Source organism: Lethenteron reissneri, chromosome 47, assembly GCF_015708825.2.
Source record: "Lethenteron reissneri isolate LAM-NWPU_2019-01 chromosome 47, ASM1570882v1, whole genome shotgun sequence".
In the NCBI taxonomy this organism is placed as follows: Eukaryota; Metazoa; Chordata; class Hyperoartia; order Petromyzontiformes; family Petromyzontidae; genus Lethenteron; species Lethenteron reissneri.
Genome location: NC_083825.1, coordinates 8735054 through 8748211, shown reverse-complemented (window position 1 = coordinate 8748211; position 13158 = coordinate 8735054). Strand labels below are relative to the sequence as shown.

Genomic DNA, 13158 nt, shown 5'->3' with positions numbered 1-13158 from the left:
AGGGGCGCGACTTTTCATTTAATTATGATGAATGGCTCTCGTCGCTTTTGTGTGTGTCACGCTCTCGTCTCGCGATGTTGTTATTGCTGATATTTTATCTACACGGGTGCAAGTGCCGTGCGGTATGGGAGCGCTTGACTCGCATTCTGAAGGTTGAGAGTTCAAATCGCGGTCAGCTGGATCGGATTGAACTATCATAACGTCTGGGGTTGGTAAAATAGGTACTAGTTTGTGTGCCGGTTGCGCCATGCGGCGACAGATCCTCGTCGAGAATGCGATTGTTATCACTGGATTCGAGCCTCCAAATACACGTTGAAGCAGTTTCAATTTAGTTCGTGAAGAAGCTTCCACCACGTGGAACGAAACGTCGGACATCTTAGCGCCTCTCTCTCTCTTTGAGATTGAGCAAATACGGTTGTGTGCGGTGCGTTCCAAGTTCAAATTATTATTTTAATGATCATAATTAATAACACGCGGTACAACCCAAAAACACTTTGGGGAGATACATATTCCATCATTATTTTAAGTTCATTTGTTATATACATCAATCAGTAAGGGGCAGCAGTTAGGGGCAAAATTAGAGCGATTTTGTGTGTTTGTTTCCATACTTGCAATATATGTGAAATAATCTCTCTTCATCTGTCAGCACTCATTACATATAACCAAACACCCCGTGCTGTAACATTGCATAATCAGTCATTAGAAGAACAGCTCAGAACATCTGGGCGGTCTTACAAAGTTCAGAGACCACCTACACGTGCACGGTGCGCGTGTGTTGGTGATTGCACATGGAACACTAAAGGGGCTTTGGAAGCGGTAACGCGGTCGTTTATCGCACTCTGCACCACGATCCAGGATTTCTGGGTTCGATCCCCATCCACGGTTACCGTCAGTGGCGAGTGATGTCTGAATCATAAGCTGGCTCTCTGCCCAAGCTCGACTAAGCGTTTGTGTGCGGTGTGGAAACATCAGTGTTGGGGAGACAGAGGCAAGTTGGTTGGGTGTGGTGCTGGCCAGGCTAACAGTACTTTCCCCAGGAATTTGCCAAAGGCTATACGGGGGATCTTTGTCTTTTTGTGTAGAGCAAAAGTGCACTCTTTGGTGCATTGCGCTAAAAAAAACCTGACCACCTGAGTTTTATTCCCGCCCAAGAATACCATAATTGGCACGTGGTATTATAATGTGGGTATATGTTGTGCACGCGTGACACATCATATCCTTAGCATGAACCTTAAACATTCGATTGTTGTGCTCACGACTGGATGCCATGATCCATCGCGAGCATAAGAATCGATTTCAACATCTACGCATCATGAAACACCTTCTCTGCAGCATCCAAGTAGAGTATTATCTATGACTTCGGATGAAACCTGGGTGAAGATGCCAGTGGTTGGTCGCATGAAATGTATTATCAGTGATATTTTCCCTTAATTAGCGATATAAATCCGGGTTTTTATTTATGCATTTGTTGTCATGTGCACGCTAATTTACAAAGACAAAGCTCCCCCGTATAGCCTTAACATACTGTTGAGGCAAGTGCTGTTCGCAAGCACCATGTGAAGACCGGCACGGCACACGAGGGGGTGGGTGGCCAACACCACACCCGGGCACCTTTGTTTCCCCAGTGGCGATGTTTACACATCGCACCAGGTACTCACTTGAGGCTTAGCCGACCTAGGGGAGGCCCAGGACCAGTTCAGATTATCTTCACTGGTGTTGGCCGTGAGCGGGAATGAAACTAGGTTTCGTAGCGCAGCGCGCTAACCGTTGCGCCCACCGCTCCCCTTACGCTAATTTACGCACACAAATGCGCGAGACGACGGGCAACTTATCCCTCTGAAAGGAAGTTTTATATTATGACTCGAAATTGCAGGGGTCGCGACCCCCTCTACAACAGGAGGGGATCACGGCCAGACTTCAGAAATCCAGCACCCACTCTTGCAAACACAGCCGGTTCGCGTTTCACTGCTTATATATAAACGGACACCGCCAATGGAAATCTGCGGCAGCCGTCCACAGAGACACGGTCGGTTGAGTGTTGCGAACGGCAACAGGGTAGCGCGGACTTTGACCGGACATTCGACGTGGACAAAGAAACGACGACGATGTCGTATTTGGAATTGCAGAGGAACACGTGGTTCGAGATGTCATCCAAACCGTCATGTAAGCTGGGCATGGGCAGGATACGTTGCTTTGATGGGATAATGGGCAATTGTCAACAATAATGAACGCAGAGGCAGGCAAGGGCTGGAACGCGATCGAGGGAGGACGGACACGGAGGAGATGGAGCGATGCGATCAGTTCATGTGCAGATGCGTGGAACGTTGCATCGAGAAATGGTGGGGGGGGGGGGGCTTAGAGAAGAAGCCTTCATGCAGCAGCGGAATGATCACGGCTGAAGCTGATTGCGGACTTTAGCACCGTTCACAAAACCTCTTGCGACAAACTTTCGTTGGCCTATGTGGATAAACTAAAAACGGCACGATTTTTATTCCCACGGTTATTTTGTCGGTCCAGAAAGCGAAAATCTTTTCGGATTTTGTCTCGTTGTAAGCGTAGATTCGACTACATTTTAACCAAGTTTTGAGATGTTTGTTGTTTTATTTCTTCCAGAACACAAGTAGAATCCACATCGCGAGCTCACGAGTGGCTATGCGCGTAGTGTTCAGTATGTAAATGCGTTCTTCGTTAAAAAAAACATATTTTAGTAATTTGAAATCTGGCCCGGGGCCTCTTGTAAGTACATTCTACCACGCACGGTTTACGCTGTCAGCTCACACATTGGGAATACAAAGACGGCCTGGCACGCTTAATGCCGGTCCCCACCACCCCCTGTCATGTTATGTGCTGTTACTGGGCCTTAATAGGTTCTCGCTTACAACACATGGGAAAGCAGTCCACTCCGATCGCAACCTTGTGCGTAACAGTATATATGTTTGAATGGTGGTGCAGTGGTTAGCGCATTGCGCTTCGAACCTTCTCGATCTAAGTCAATGGGGAGTGATACATAAACCGGTGCTGAGTACCTGGTGCGGTGTGTAAACATCAGCACTGGGGAGACAAAGGCAGCCTCGTGCGCTGTCCACGCCTTAACGGGTGGTCGCTAACAGCACTTGCCCCAATAGTCTGTTAACGCTATAAGGGTGATCTTTGTCTTTAGTGGGGCAATGTTGGGAGCGGTGGCGCACTAAAACATCTTTACGTGGATCTTTCATAATGATGAGCCATGGTCAGTCCACAGATGGATGAAGACCTCCCCAAGCCGACGCCATCTCGCCATCCTGCGATGTCAGTAATCATCACAGCTGCTGCACACACGCTGATTTGATCGCTCCAATCTCTCCAATTGACGTCCTCTCGCTCGCGTTCCATTCCTTGGCTGCCACTCCGCAATGATTCTTGACCATCGGCCATCGTCCCAGATCCCCCACTTGAACTGAACTGTTGAATCATTCTGCCGACGTTATCGACGAGTGGTCTTTGCCGCTGCTGTATATACCTAATCCATTGCTTTAGCGAGCACAACAGGTTCAAATGATCTAATTTGGGGAGAAAATCTCGAGTATGCAGAGGCTTTTGTTTTAAGGATCCAGTCTTTGGTTGTTGTTTTGATCTCTCCTGCGAATATATCTCCAAAAGCTCTGTGTGAACTTCAGAATCCCTTTAATAAACCCCGTGTAAACCTCTGTTCGCTGTGCGTCCCTGTGAATTCGTATCGAGTTACTCCTACGCCGCGTGTGCGATACTCCGAGAGCTTTACAGTGAAGCTTGCATCTCCCGTACACTCGCCGATAGTCTTGGCTGATCTTATCTTCTGAACGGGGAGTCGAGTGCAGCTGTAACTCAAAGGGACCCCTTTCATATCGCGAAGCACTTTTTTTGTTAAAAGTAAAAAAAAACCGGGGAACTAATGCAGCTGCGAGGCTGAAGATTTTTTTTTGGGGGGGGTAAAATGTTTTACTCAGAGATCCAGAATCCTTGCGATCGATCCATCGCGGCTCGCCTTGGAGTGAACCAACTCGTTTCCGTACTTACCACGGGGCATTGCGGCTCCTGAAATATTGAGATGGGTTTTTTGTTTGTTACCGAATTCTAAAAAAAATTGTCTCTCCCTGTTGTTTTGGTTTGCAGGCCGACCGCTAACATCATCGTGTTAACAATGTTGTTTGTGTTACTACTCGGATCGATACATTCACGGGCTGATACTCTGACTATGTATAAACGTGCTTGAACAATCGAGTGCGTCTTTAAAGCACTGCTTGTTGATAAACTGTGTGGCATTGCTTTTCATTGCCTATAGGTTAGCCTCGTGCATGCCTTTAGCGCTCAATATTTAACGGACTCGCTCCAAAGCGCCTTAAAAAAGTGCACAAGCACAGATAACAATAAACCCCACTCAACACGTCCATCAATAATGCTGCAGCGTTTAAAAAAGAGGCGACGTTTCGGGTAATGGTCCTTTTTCATATCGCATAAATGAATGCACCCTGATGAACGGCCCTTTGCACTGAACACGGCCCATAACTGAACGTGCAATTAAGGTCGCTCGCCCGAAACGTCGCCTAGTGTACGTTTTTTTCCTTTGAAGACCGCAGTGTTTTTGTTATTCCTGCTTGTGCACCACTGCCAACGCAGCAGCAGCAGCAGGCGCAGCATCGCGAAATAGTTTGTTCACTAAAGTGGGGCCGTTACATGCAATGGATTTAACTCTGATGTTTCGGGCAATGACCCTGCTTAAGCACCTGACGTTAAGTAACGATTGTTAATATTAAGTAATGGGGGGGGGGGGGGGTAGGGGTGTGCGTGAGAGTGGGGGTTAAACGTTCGCTATGTACACTCGGTTAACCCGAGTTCAATCCCGGGCCACGGCTAACATCAGTGGCGGTGCAATCACGTCTGAAACGGCTATATCCCCGCGTCCCTGCCTACCATTTAACACGTAGGCTTTCACGAGCAATATTATCGATAACAGAGTTTTTTGGGTGATTTTGTAAATAAAATATTTTTTATAATTCCAGGTTAGGCCCACTGAGCTATTTAACTCTTTTTTCAGAAGCGACTTGCCCACAAATGATAGCTTAAGTGGCCTTTCATTTTAACATATATAGCATCAAAATACTCCAAATGCATGTTTATAAATGTGGAGGGAAAAACCGGAGGACCGGGAGAAAAATCCACGTGACCACGGGGAGAGAGACACGCAAACTCCAAATACACAGCAGCAGGCGTCAGGGTCAGCGTCGAACCCATGAACCTCCTGCATATCAGGCGAGGTAGTTAACATATCCTAGCCACCGTGATGACGATGACAGAGAGACACGCAAACTCTAAATATACAGCAGGCGTCAGGGTCGGGGTCGAACCCACGACCTCCTGCATACCAGGCGAGGTAGTTAACATCTCGCTACTTACTTTGCAAGACTGCCCTCTGCTGCCCACCGCGTAGCCCCGCAGCTCACCACACCCGTATTATATGCATGGTGTTCGCCCGTCGAAGAACTGTCCAGGTTCAAACCTGCTTAGCTTCTAAGCTCGGCCGCATTCCAGGTGAATTTAGTCACACACAGGCACATAACCTTTAAGAGGTAAATATTGCACAGATCCACGACATTGCTTATTTAACATAATTACGCCAATGTATTCCTTGGAAATGTTCAAGTATTAACAGCATGGTTATTATTATTATTAGCTGACTTCGTTTGCGTTCGTCGATGGTAAAGAATAGCAGCAGACAATGAATGGCGCCGCGGTGGCGAGATGTTAACCACCTCGCCAGGTATGCAGGAGGTCGTGGGGTCCATCCCGACCCTGACGCCTGCTGCTGTATATTTGGAGTTTGTATGCTTTCCCCGTGGTCGCGTGGATTTGTCCTCTGGTGTTTTCCTCCACGTTCACAAACATACTCTTTGGTTCTTTCGGTAAAGTCACGTAGGTATAAAATAAAATACAAAATATTTTTATTTTATTTTATACCTTCGTGACTTTAGCCAAAGAACCAAAGAGTATGGATTCCTGCAGTCACGAAAGCTTCAAATCAAGATATTCACAAACATGCTAGAAATTTCCACACGATAAGCCACTTCGTTAAGCTATCATTTGTGGCCAGGTCGCTACTGAAATAGAGCTACTACATAGCTCAACGGGCCTTACCTGGTCAATAAAAAAAACAATGTATCTTAGTTGGATTGTAGCATCGCAGAGCCGTGAGAGATGGCGACGGCTTGGGGAAACCTTCGTCCAGCAGTGGACTGACCATGGCTGATGATGATTGCGTAATCATAGGTGTGCACACTGTATATACATGTCCTCTGGCTGTGAGATACGCGCCGCGTGTGTGTGCGCGAGTCGGGCGGTAGTGTAGTGGTTAGCGCGCTGCGCTATAAACCCGGCGACCCCAGTTGCCTGCCGGGGTTCGATTCCCGCTCACGGCTAACACAAAGTGACGATTATTCTAATCGGTCCTGGCCCTCCCCTAGGTCGACTCAACCTTAAATTACTACCTGGTGCGGTGTGTAAACATCGCCACTGGGGAGACAAAGGCGGCCGGGCGTGGTGCTGGCCACCCACCCCCCTCGTGTGCCGTGCCGGCCTTCATAGGTGCTCGCGAAACAGCACTTGCCCCAACAATCTGTTCAGGCTACACGGTGGACCTTTGTCTTCGTCGTGTATTCCGTCGTCCCTCCGTGTATTTTACTCACCCTGCAATTAATCCACCGCCGTCTAAGAATAACCACGAGCTGCGAATCCGCCGAGAGTTGTGCGCGTTATGGGTGGAGATCTCTGTCGGTGTTTATTTTTCTTTCTTTCTTCAGACGATTCGAACCGCGAGTTTATTTGTCGTCATCGTCGTCACCCGCCACGGATCGATCCACACGAACCGATGTCATCGCTCCATCTCCACGAGGCGAAAGCCTCTCGGACGAGTTCCATTCCTTGGCTACCGCTCCGCTATAATTTTTTGAACGTCGGACATCGTCCTTCTTCTCGTAGAGACGTGTCCTGGCCCAAGTATGTTTTTTTTGTTAATAACTCGGTCATTCCTATGTATGTATGTTTGACTTCTTTTGCACTGTACGTAACCAACCGTGCTAATCGGAGGTGCGGGGGAAGGGCAATATACTAAATACTTAAAGCAGTTCTAGAGAAATGAGTTTTCAATCTGGATTTAAAAGTGCATAGCTTCATTGGCTTCCCAATATCGGAAGGAAGAGCGTTCCAGACGGCCGCATAAGTGCATCCGATAGCACGCGATGCTGTGACAATCTTTGTTTTCGATGGTTATTAAAAAGCCGCTGCTATGCACATACACACCACATATATCCAATAAACATAAAACGTTGAAAAAACATTGGCACGTGGTTAGAACCATTGGACCAACATTCCATGTTTACTGAGAATTAAATACCCGCACACGACCTAGAGTGACGAACTTGAAATGGCAGTGATGTTTTTGAAGGACCATGAAAGGTGAAATTTTGCACAAACATAGTCGAGTATATTCTTACAACGAGCAACACATTTAAAAAATAAAAATCACAATTGTTTCATTAGGACCCTGAACATTTTACAGGGCAGTTTCAGCCTAAAATGCTGACATTGCTTTAAGTCTCGCGTTAAAACGCCCAAAAGACAAACGCTTCCCACGGTCAGTAACCAAAGTAATTCGCTGCAAGTGGAGTGTGACCCTAAAGCCGACACGAGTGGGTGTACAGACACGTGACCTTCTGAGCACGACAGTAGTGTTGTCTGTACGTTGAAGCAAAGTACAGAGGCCAGGACACCACAGCGCAACAAAGTCGCTTAACCGCTCATACTCCTCACGTGGCCCTGTGATTTGAAATTCCACGTTCCCGTGGCAAGTGCCAGGACGTAAATAATGCGCGCATTTAAACACCGCCTCGCTTAATCATTGATTGGCGATGCCCTTTATTTAAGCGGGTGACGAGGACCCATTGAGATTCTTATCTGTTGAGATTTCACATTAAACACGGCCGGCACTCATGAGCACCCCATCTGCAGTTCAGGCAAAATCAATTTTAAAATGCTGGAAGTGAGCCAACACGCCGACAGACGGTCACTTGCTCTTACTCTTTGTCAATGGTGTCACGGGGGTCCCGCAGGTGCTAAGGCACAGGTGCGCGTGTTCGACACTGATAACGATCTCACGTGGAGCGAAATCGCCTCTCCGGTGTTCGGCACTGTGCGCATGACTTACCACGTGCTGATACAGAGGGTGTTTGTCTTTACATGACTGGATATTGTGTTGGTTTTTTTTTATCACGTGAGTGACAACCAAATGAGATTTAACATCAGACGTCAATGCGATACAACCGCTAATCTTGTTAATTATAATAATAATTATTATCCACGCTTCATTATAAAACGATTACTTTTTGGGGTGATGACATTTGTTCATAGGAGAATACATAGCTATTGACCTGCATTCTTGTGCCTTGAAGAATGTCCGTTGCCCGAAACGTCTCCTATTATACAGTTTTCCTTTTAAAGCCGCAGTATCGTTGACGAAGGCGCCGCGTTTTGTTTAGTTCTCCGTGCTGGTGCGGTATCACCCAATAATGCGTTACAGTTGATATGCATTTAAAAAAAATATTAACGAATACCACGTAGTTCCTCATGATGTTTTGCCTATTTTGTTTACGACAGGAATGATCGTAATTGTGCAGCAAACGAGACTGTGGTGCACAAATTCGTTTCAATAAGCTTTCTTCGCCTCTACGAGTTTGGGGGGTGGAGTGGAGCGGTGGCGCAGTGGTTAGCGCACTGCGCCATGAACCCCGGCGATCTGAGTGACATTTACCGGCCGCAGGATTTGCGAGTCATGTCTGAACCAGGTTCCCCGCGTTACCCTCCTTCGACTCACACAGACCGGCTGAGTTGATGTATGATAATCATAATAGCGATGCATTCACCCAGAAACACCGCACTGAGATTCTACCTGAATTCGCTGGGTTACTCGAGGATACAAAGACAAAGATCCTCCGTATAGCATGTAACGGACTGTTGGGGCAAGTGCTGTTAGCGAGCACGTATCAATAAAGGCCGGCACGACACACGAAGGGGTGGGTGGATAGTACCACGCCCGGTCGCTTTTGTCTCCCCACAGGTGATGTTTACACATCGCACCAGGTACTCGTTTTAGGCTGAGTCGACCGAGGGGAGGCCCAGGACCGATTCAGATAATTGTCACCGGTGTTGGCCGTGAGCAGAAATCGAACTCGCGTCGCCGGGTTTGTAGCGCAGGGCGCTAAACCACTGCACTACCGCTCCCCGTGTGTGTAGAGCACACACACACACAGGCCGATATGGTGAGTCAAGTTCCTGCTATGTATACATTTACATGTCAGTAAAACATTACCGTCAAACAGGGTTTTATGAATGCTGTCACTTAGAGGAAATAAAGATGTCGACGTTTCGGCCAACGGACCTTCAGAAAATACTGAGGTCGGCAGAGAGAGAGAGGGAGAGAGTTAAGCTCGGTCAGGTGAGTTTGACGAAGTGGATGTTATCAAAACGCGAAAACAGTGTTTTGATTGTGCGACTGAAGGGCAATTTGCGTTATCGCCGTTGTGGAGAAGCCATTCAGCGCGCCGTAGAAGATGCCCAAATGTCACCGGTTGAACCTGCTGCAATTGACAGGGCTGTGAACGTTTACCCCGCCATTTAGAGATAACATCGGTAATAAAAGAGAGGGCCATGCGCCAAACGACAAAGGCAAAGATGTTCCGTATAGCCTTAAGAGACTGTTGGGGCAAGTGCTGTTAGTGAGCACCTATGAAGGCCGGCACGGTACACGAGGGGGTGGGTGGCCAACACCACGCCCGGCCGCCTTTGTCTCCCTAGTAGCGATGTTTACACACCGCACCAGGTACTCATTTGAGGCCGAGTCGACCTAGGGGAGGCCCAGGACCGGTTCAGATAATCGTCACCGGTGTTGGCCGTGAGCGGGAATCGAACTCGGGTCGCCGGGTTCGTAGCATATATAGCAGCGTATCGCTAACCACTCCACGTCTACGCACCCAGACACATACAGACAGCAAGAGAGACCAACGCTACTCACTTAGCAGAGTTGCCGTGTGGGTCCCGCTCACCCTCCCGTCGGCGTGGACCTGCAGGTGGTACCCAATGCCCACCCTGCAGTACAGAGATCCCTTCCTCGCGCCCGCTTTTCCCCAGTGCCGCGGCTCCCTGCCAGCCGAACGCAGGGTGCCCGGCCCGGCGAGATGATGCTGCTGTTGCTGCTGCTGCTGTAGCTGCTGCAGCTGCTGCTGCAGCCCGGCTGGCTCGAGAACAGCCGTGGGTTCGGCGTCCGGGTTGGACTCGGGGTTGTTCGGGATGGCCTGCAGCAGCGGCAGACAGCGGAGGTGGACGGCCAAAACGACGAGAAAGCGCATGTCTGGGTGGGACATGCGGGTGTGCGCAGTGCGCTGAACTTGCCGTGCGGTCATCCGAAATGTTTCTCTCTTGCTCTTCTTTTACGCACGGAACCTCTCTCGTTCTCTCTGCCTCGTGTCCCACTCTCTCTCTCTCTATCCCTATCACTCTCCCTCTCTCTTTCTCGCTCGCTCTCTCTCGCACGCCCGCTTGTTAACGAGGTGTCGATCACGCGTGTTATATCCACACACCCACCACCACCCCCACCCTCTCCTCTTCGCTGTCTCACCCCACTGCCCGTTCAGTTCGCCTATTGCCCCGGGTATTTATAACGCGTCTGATGTCACAGCGTGAGCACATACCTACAAGTGACGGACCCCAGTGCATTGCGAACACGGGAGACTGAAACTGAGACTTGGGTATTGGGAGGGGGGTTCAGGGAGCCGTGGGTGGGGGTTTGCAAGCCCCCCCCCCACCCTCCCTACTTTTCTCCATGGCAATTAAACAAAATGTGTTTTTATTGTTGTTATGATACTGCATAGGCAGTGGTGCATAAGCACACGTGATGTAAATTCAACACATTTGCCAAGAACATTGCGGCCTTAAAAATAATATATATATAAACTCTGCTACGAAGAAGGCCCATTTCCCAAAACGTTCCCTATCGCAATGCTCATCTCTGTACACGAAGGCCAAGACACCCGCAACAACCCACACTCTTCGGTGTATTAAACATCTCCGAACATCTACTTACTACGTTACCTATACAGGACGATCGATTTCTAAATTCGTCATTAAAATAGCAATACATTTTAGAGAAAATTATATTTTCGTATGCATGCCAAAGCCTCGACGTGTCTCCCACCGATGTCAATGCGCTCGTCACATCGTTAAACACTCCTCTCTGTCAGGTAGGCAGCCCTGGCTTTCTCAATATCCAATCGCCCGATGAAAATCAGCTAAGGGGAGGTAGGGCGGTCATCGACCTGCGGTAACCAACTGCAGTGCTCTGAGAAGCTCAGCAGGGTTTAGCCTCGATGTTGTTCGGATTGGCGATCACCGTACACATCAGGCGTGCGTGCAGGCTACTGCGGGGCTAAGTATGTCAGCAAACGGCAGTGCAGCAACGCCAGTTGTACGGCACGTCTATTGCCCCCCGCTGTCGCCAACCGTCGCTGCGACCAGTGTGGTGAGGTATGGTCAAATAAGGGGCGGTCCATAAATAACGTCACGCGATTTTGGACGATTTTTGACCCCCCCCCCCCCGTCGTCACGCGGCGTCACAAAAAGTCAGACCCCCCCCCTCAAATATGACGTCACAAAGCTCTGCCCCCCCCCCCCACAAAAAAAACATGCTTCAAATCGCTTTAAACTATTGACATTGTAGTGCGTATTTAATGTGGCGCTGCACTCTGATGTTGTAGGAGAAAACATGTATTAAAAAGTCTATTTAATTAAGTAGAACGTGTTGTCTATATTTATTTAAAGTTGCGCATTTTGATGTGACGTCACATTTCTCACCCCACCCCGCCCCTTGTCACACATCGTCACAAATGTCTGACCCCCCTCCCTCTAGGTGCGTGACGTCATTTATGGACGGCCCCTAACCCCCGGCAAAGGACTGCCACTGCTGCACAGGTGCCGCGGGTGTGCACGGCACACCACCACCACGAGCGGGGGCTGTGGGTGGGTGGATGTGTCCAGCACGCACCACCACGTGCCAAACTGCACCTTTGTCTCTCCAGCAATAAAATGAAGCGGATCATAATCAGATAAAGAGTCCCTTTAAATGACGACGGTAAAACGATAAAAAAAACGTAAAGACCATCAACTAAATAGGACCGTTGGAATCAACGCTGTGCGACCGCATTTGTTTAAGCAATGCAGCAGCAGCAGTATTTGTTTACATTCGACTAGTCTCGAACAAGCCCTTCCAAGGATGCGTTGACCGAGTGGAGGGTCGCAGGACACTAGGATGGGGCTCAGATGCCACTTGATAGGGACGCGTGCGTGACGGGGCGCACTGCGATCATAGTCCAGTGCGTGTGTGTGTGTGGACCACCGCGCCACCGATCCCGGCCGCGCGTTCGAGGCCGTGATAAGGGCAGGAACAGTGAAGAGAGAGAGAGAGCTTCGTCAGCATTGTGCCCGTTCTGACGTTGGATGGTGCAGGCCTCAGACACGGCGTGTCTGCCACGGTGGTTGTTTGGTCGTACCCGGTAAGTCAGGGTTGGTGAAGTTGTGCCAATGACGTCGGCGGGGATATCACTCGCCACCGATGTCGAACGTGGCCAGGAATCGTTTTTTTTGTCTTTCTTAATTTTGATCATTGGGTCTTTACCCTTTTTTCTGGCAACAAAATTACCAAACTGAAACCTTTTACAAGGAATCGTGTCTGCATTGACCACAATGCGTGTGGTCAAAACGCAAACAAAAACATACTCTGATAATCTGCAATTGAAGCTTTCGTGACTGCAGGAATCCATGAGAAAGCATGGTCTGCTGCTGATGCAGACTGACCATGCTTTCCCATCTGATGACGGACGCTTGTGTTGCGCCCGAAACGTCGTGATTTATTTTATTTTATTATTATACCTACGTGACTTTACCGAAAGAACCAAAGCGTATACTCTGATAATATATGCATTGTCCTTGAAACTGATTGGTCCACACCAGAGACAGCTTTCTTTTGAGCCTCGTCTTAAACGGCGTTTGACCAGGGAACGTCATTTTGACTGAAATCGTTCATGCAAAGCCCATTGTCTC

At 48.8% G+C, this 13158-nt stretch overlaps 1 protein-coding gene across 1 annotated transcript in view; it reads right to left on the bottom strand.

Annotated features, from left to right (window-relative positions):
- LOC133354503 (fibroblast growth factor 5-like) overlaps positions 1 to 10556 on the bottom strand; it is a 30507-nt gene extending 19951 nt beyond the window's left edge. The window contains exon 1 of the mRNA XM_061571391.1: positions 10079 to 10556. Coding sequence (XP_061427375.1) covers positions 10079 to 10466 — 388 coding nt within the window. The 5' untranslated portion in view covers positions 10467 to 10556. The remainder of the gene's footprint in view (positions 1 to 10078) is intronic.
- Positions 10557 to 13158: the final 2602 nt, after the last annotated feature.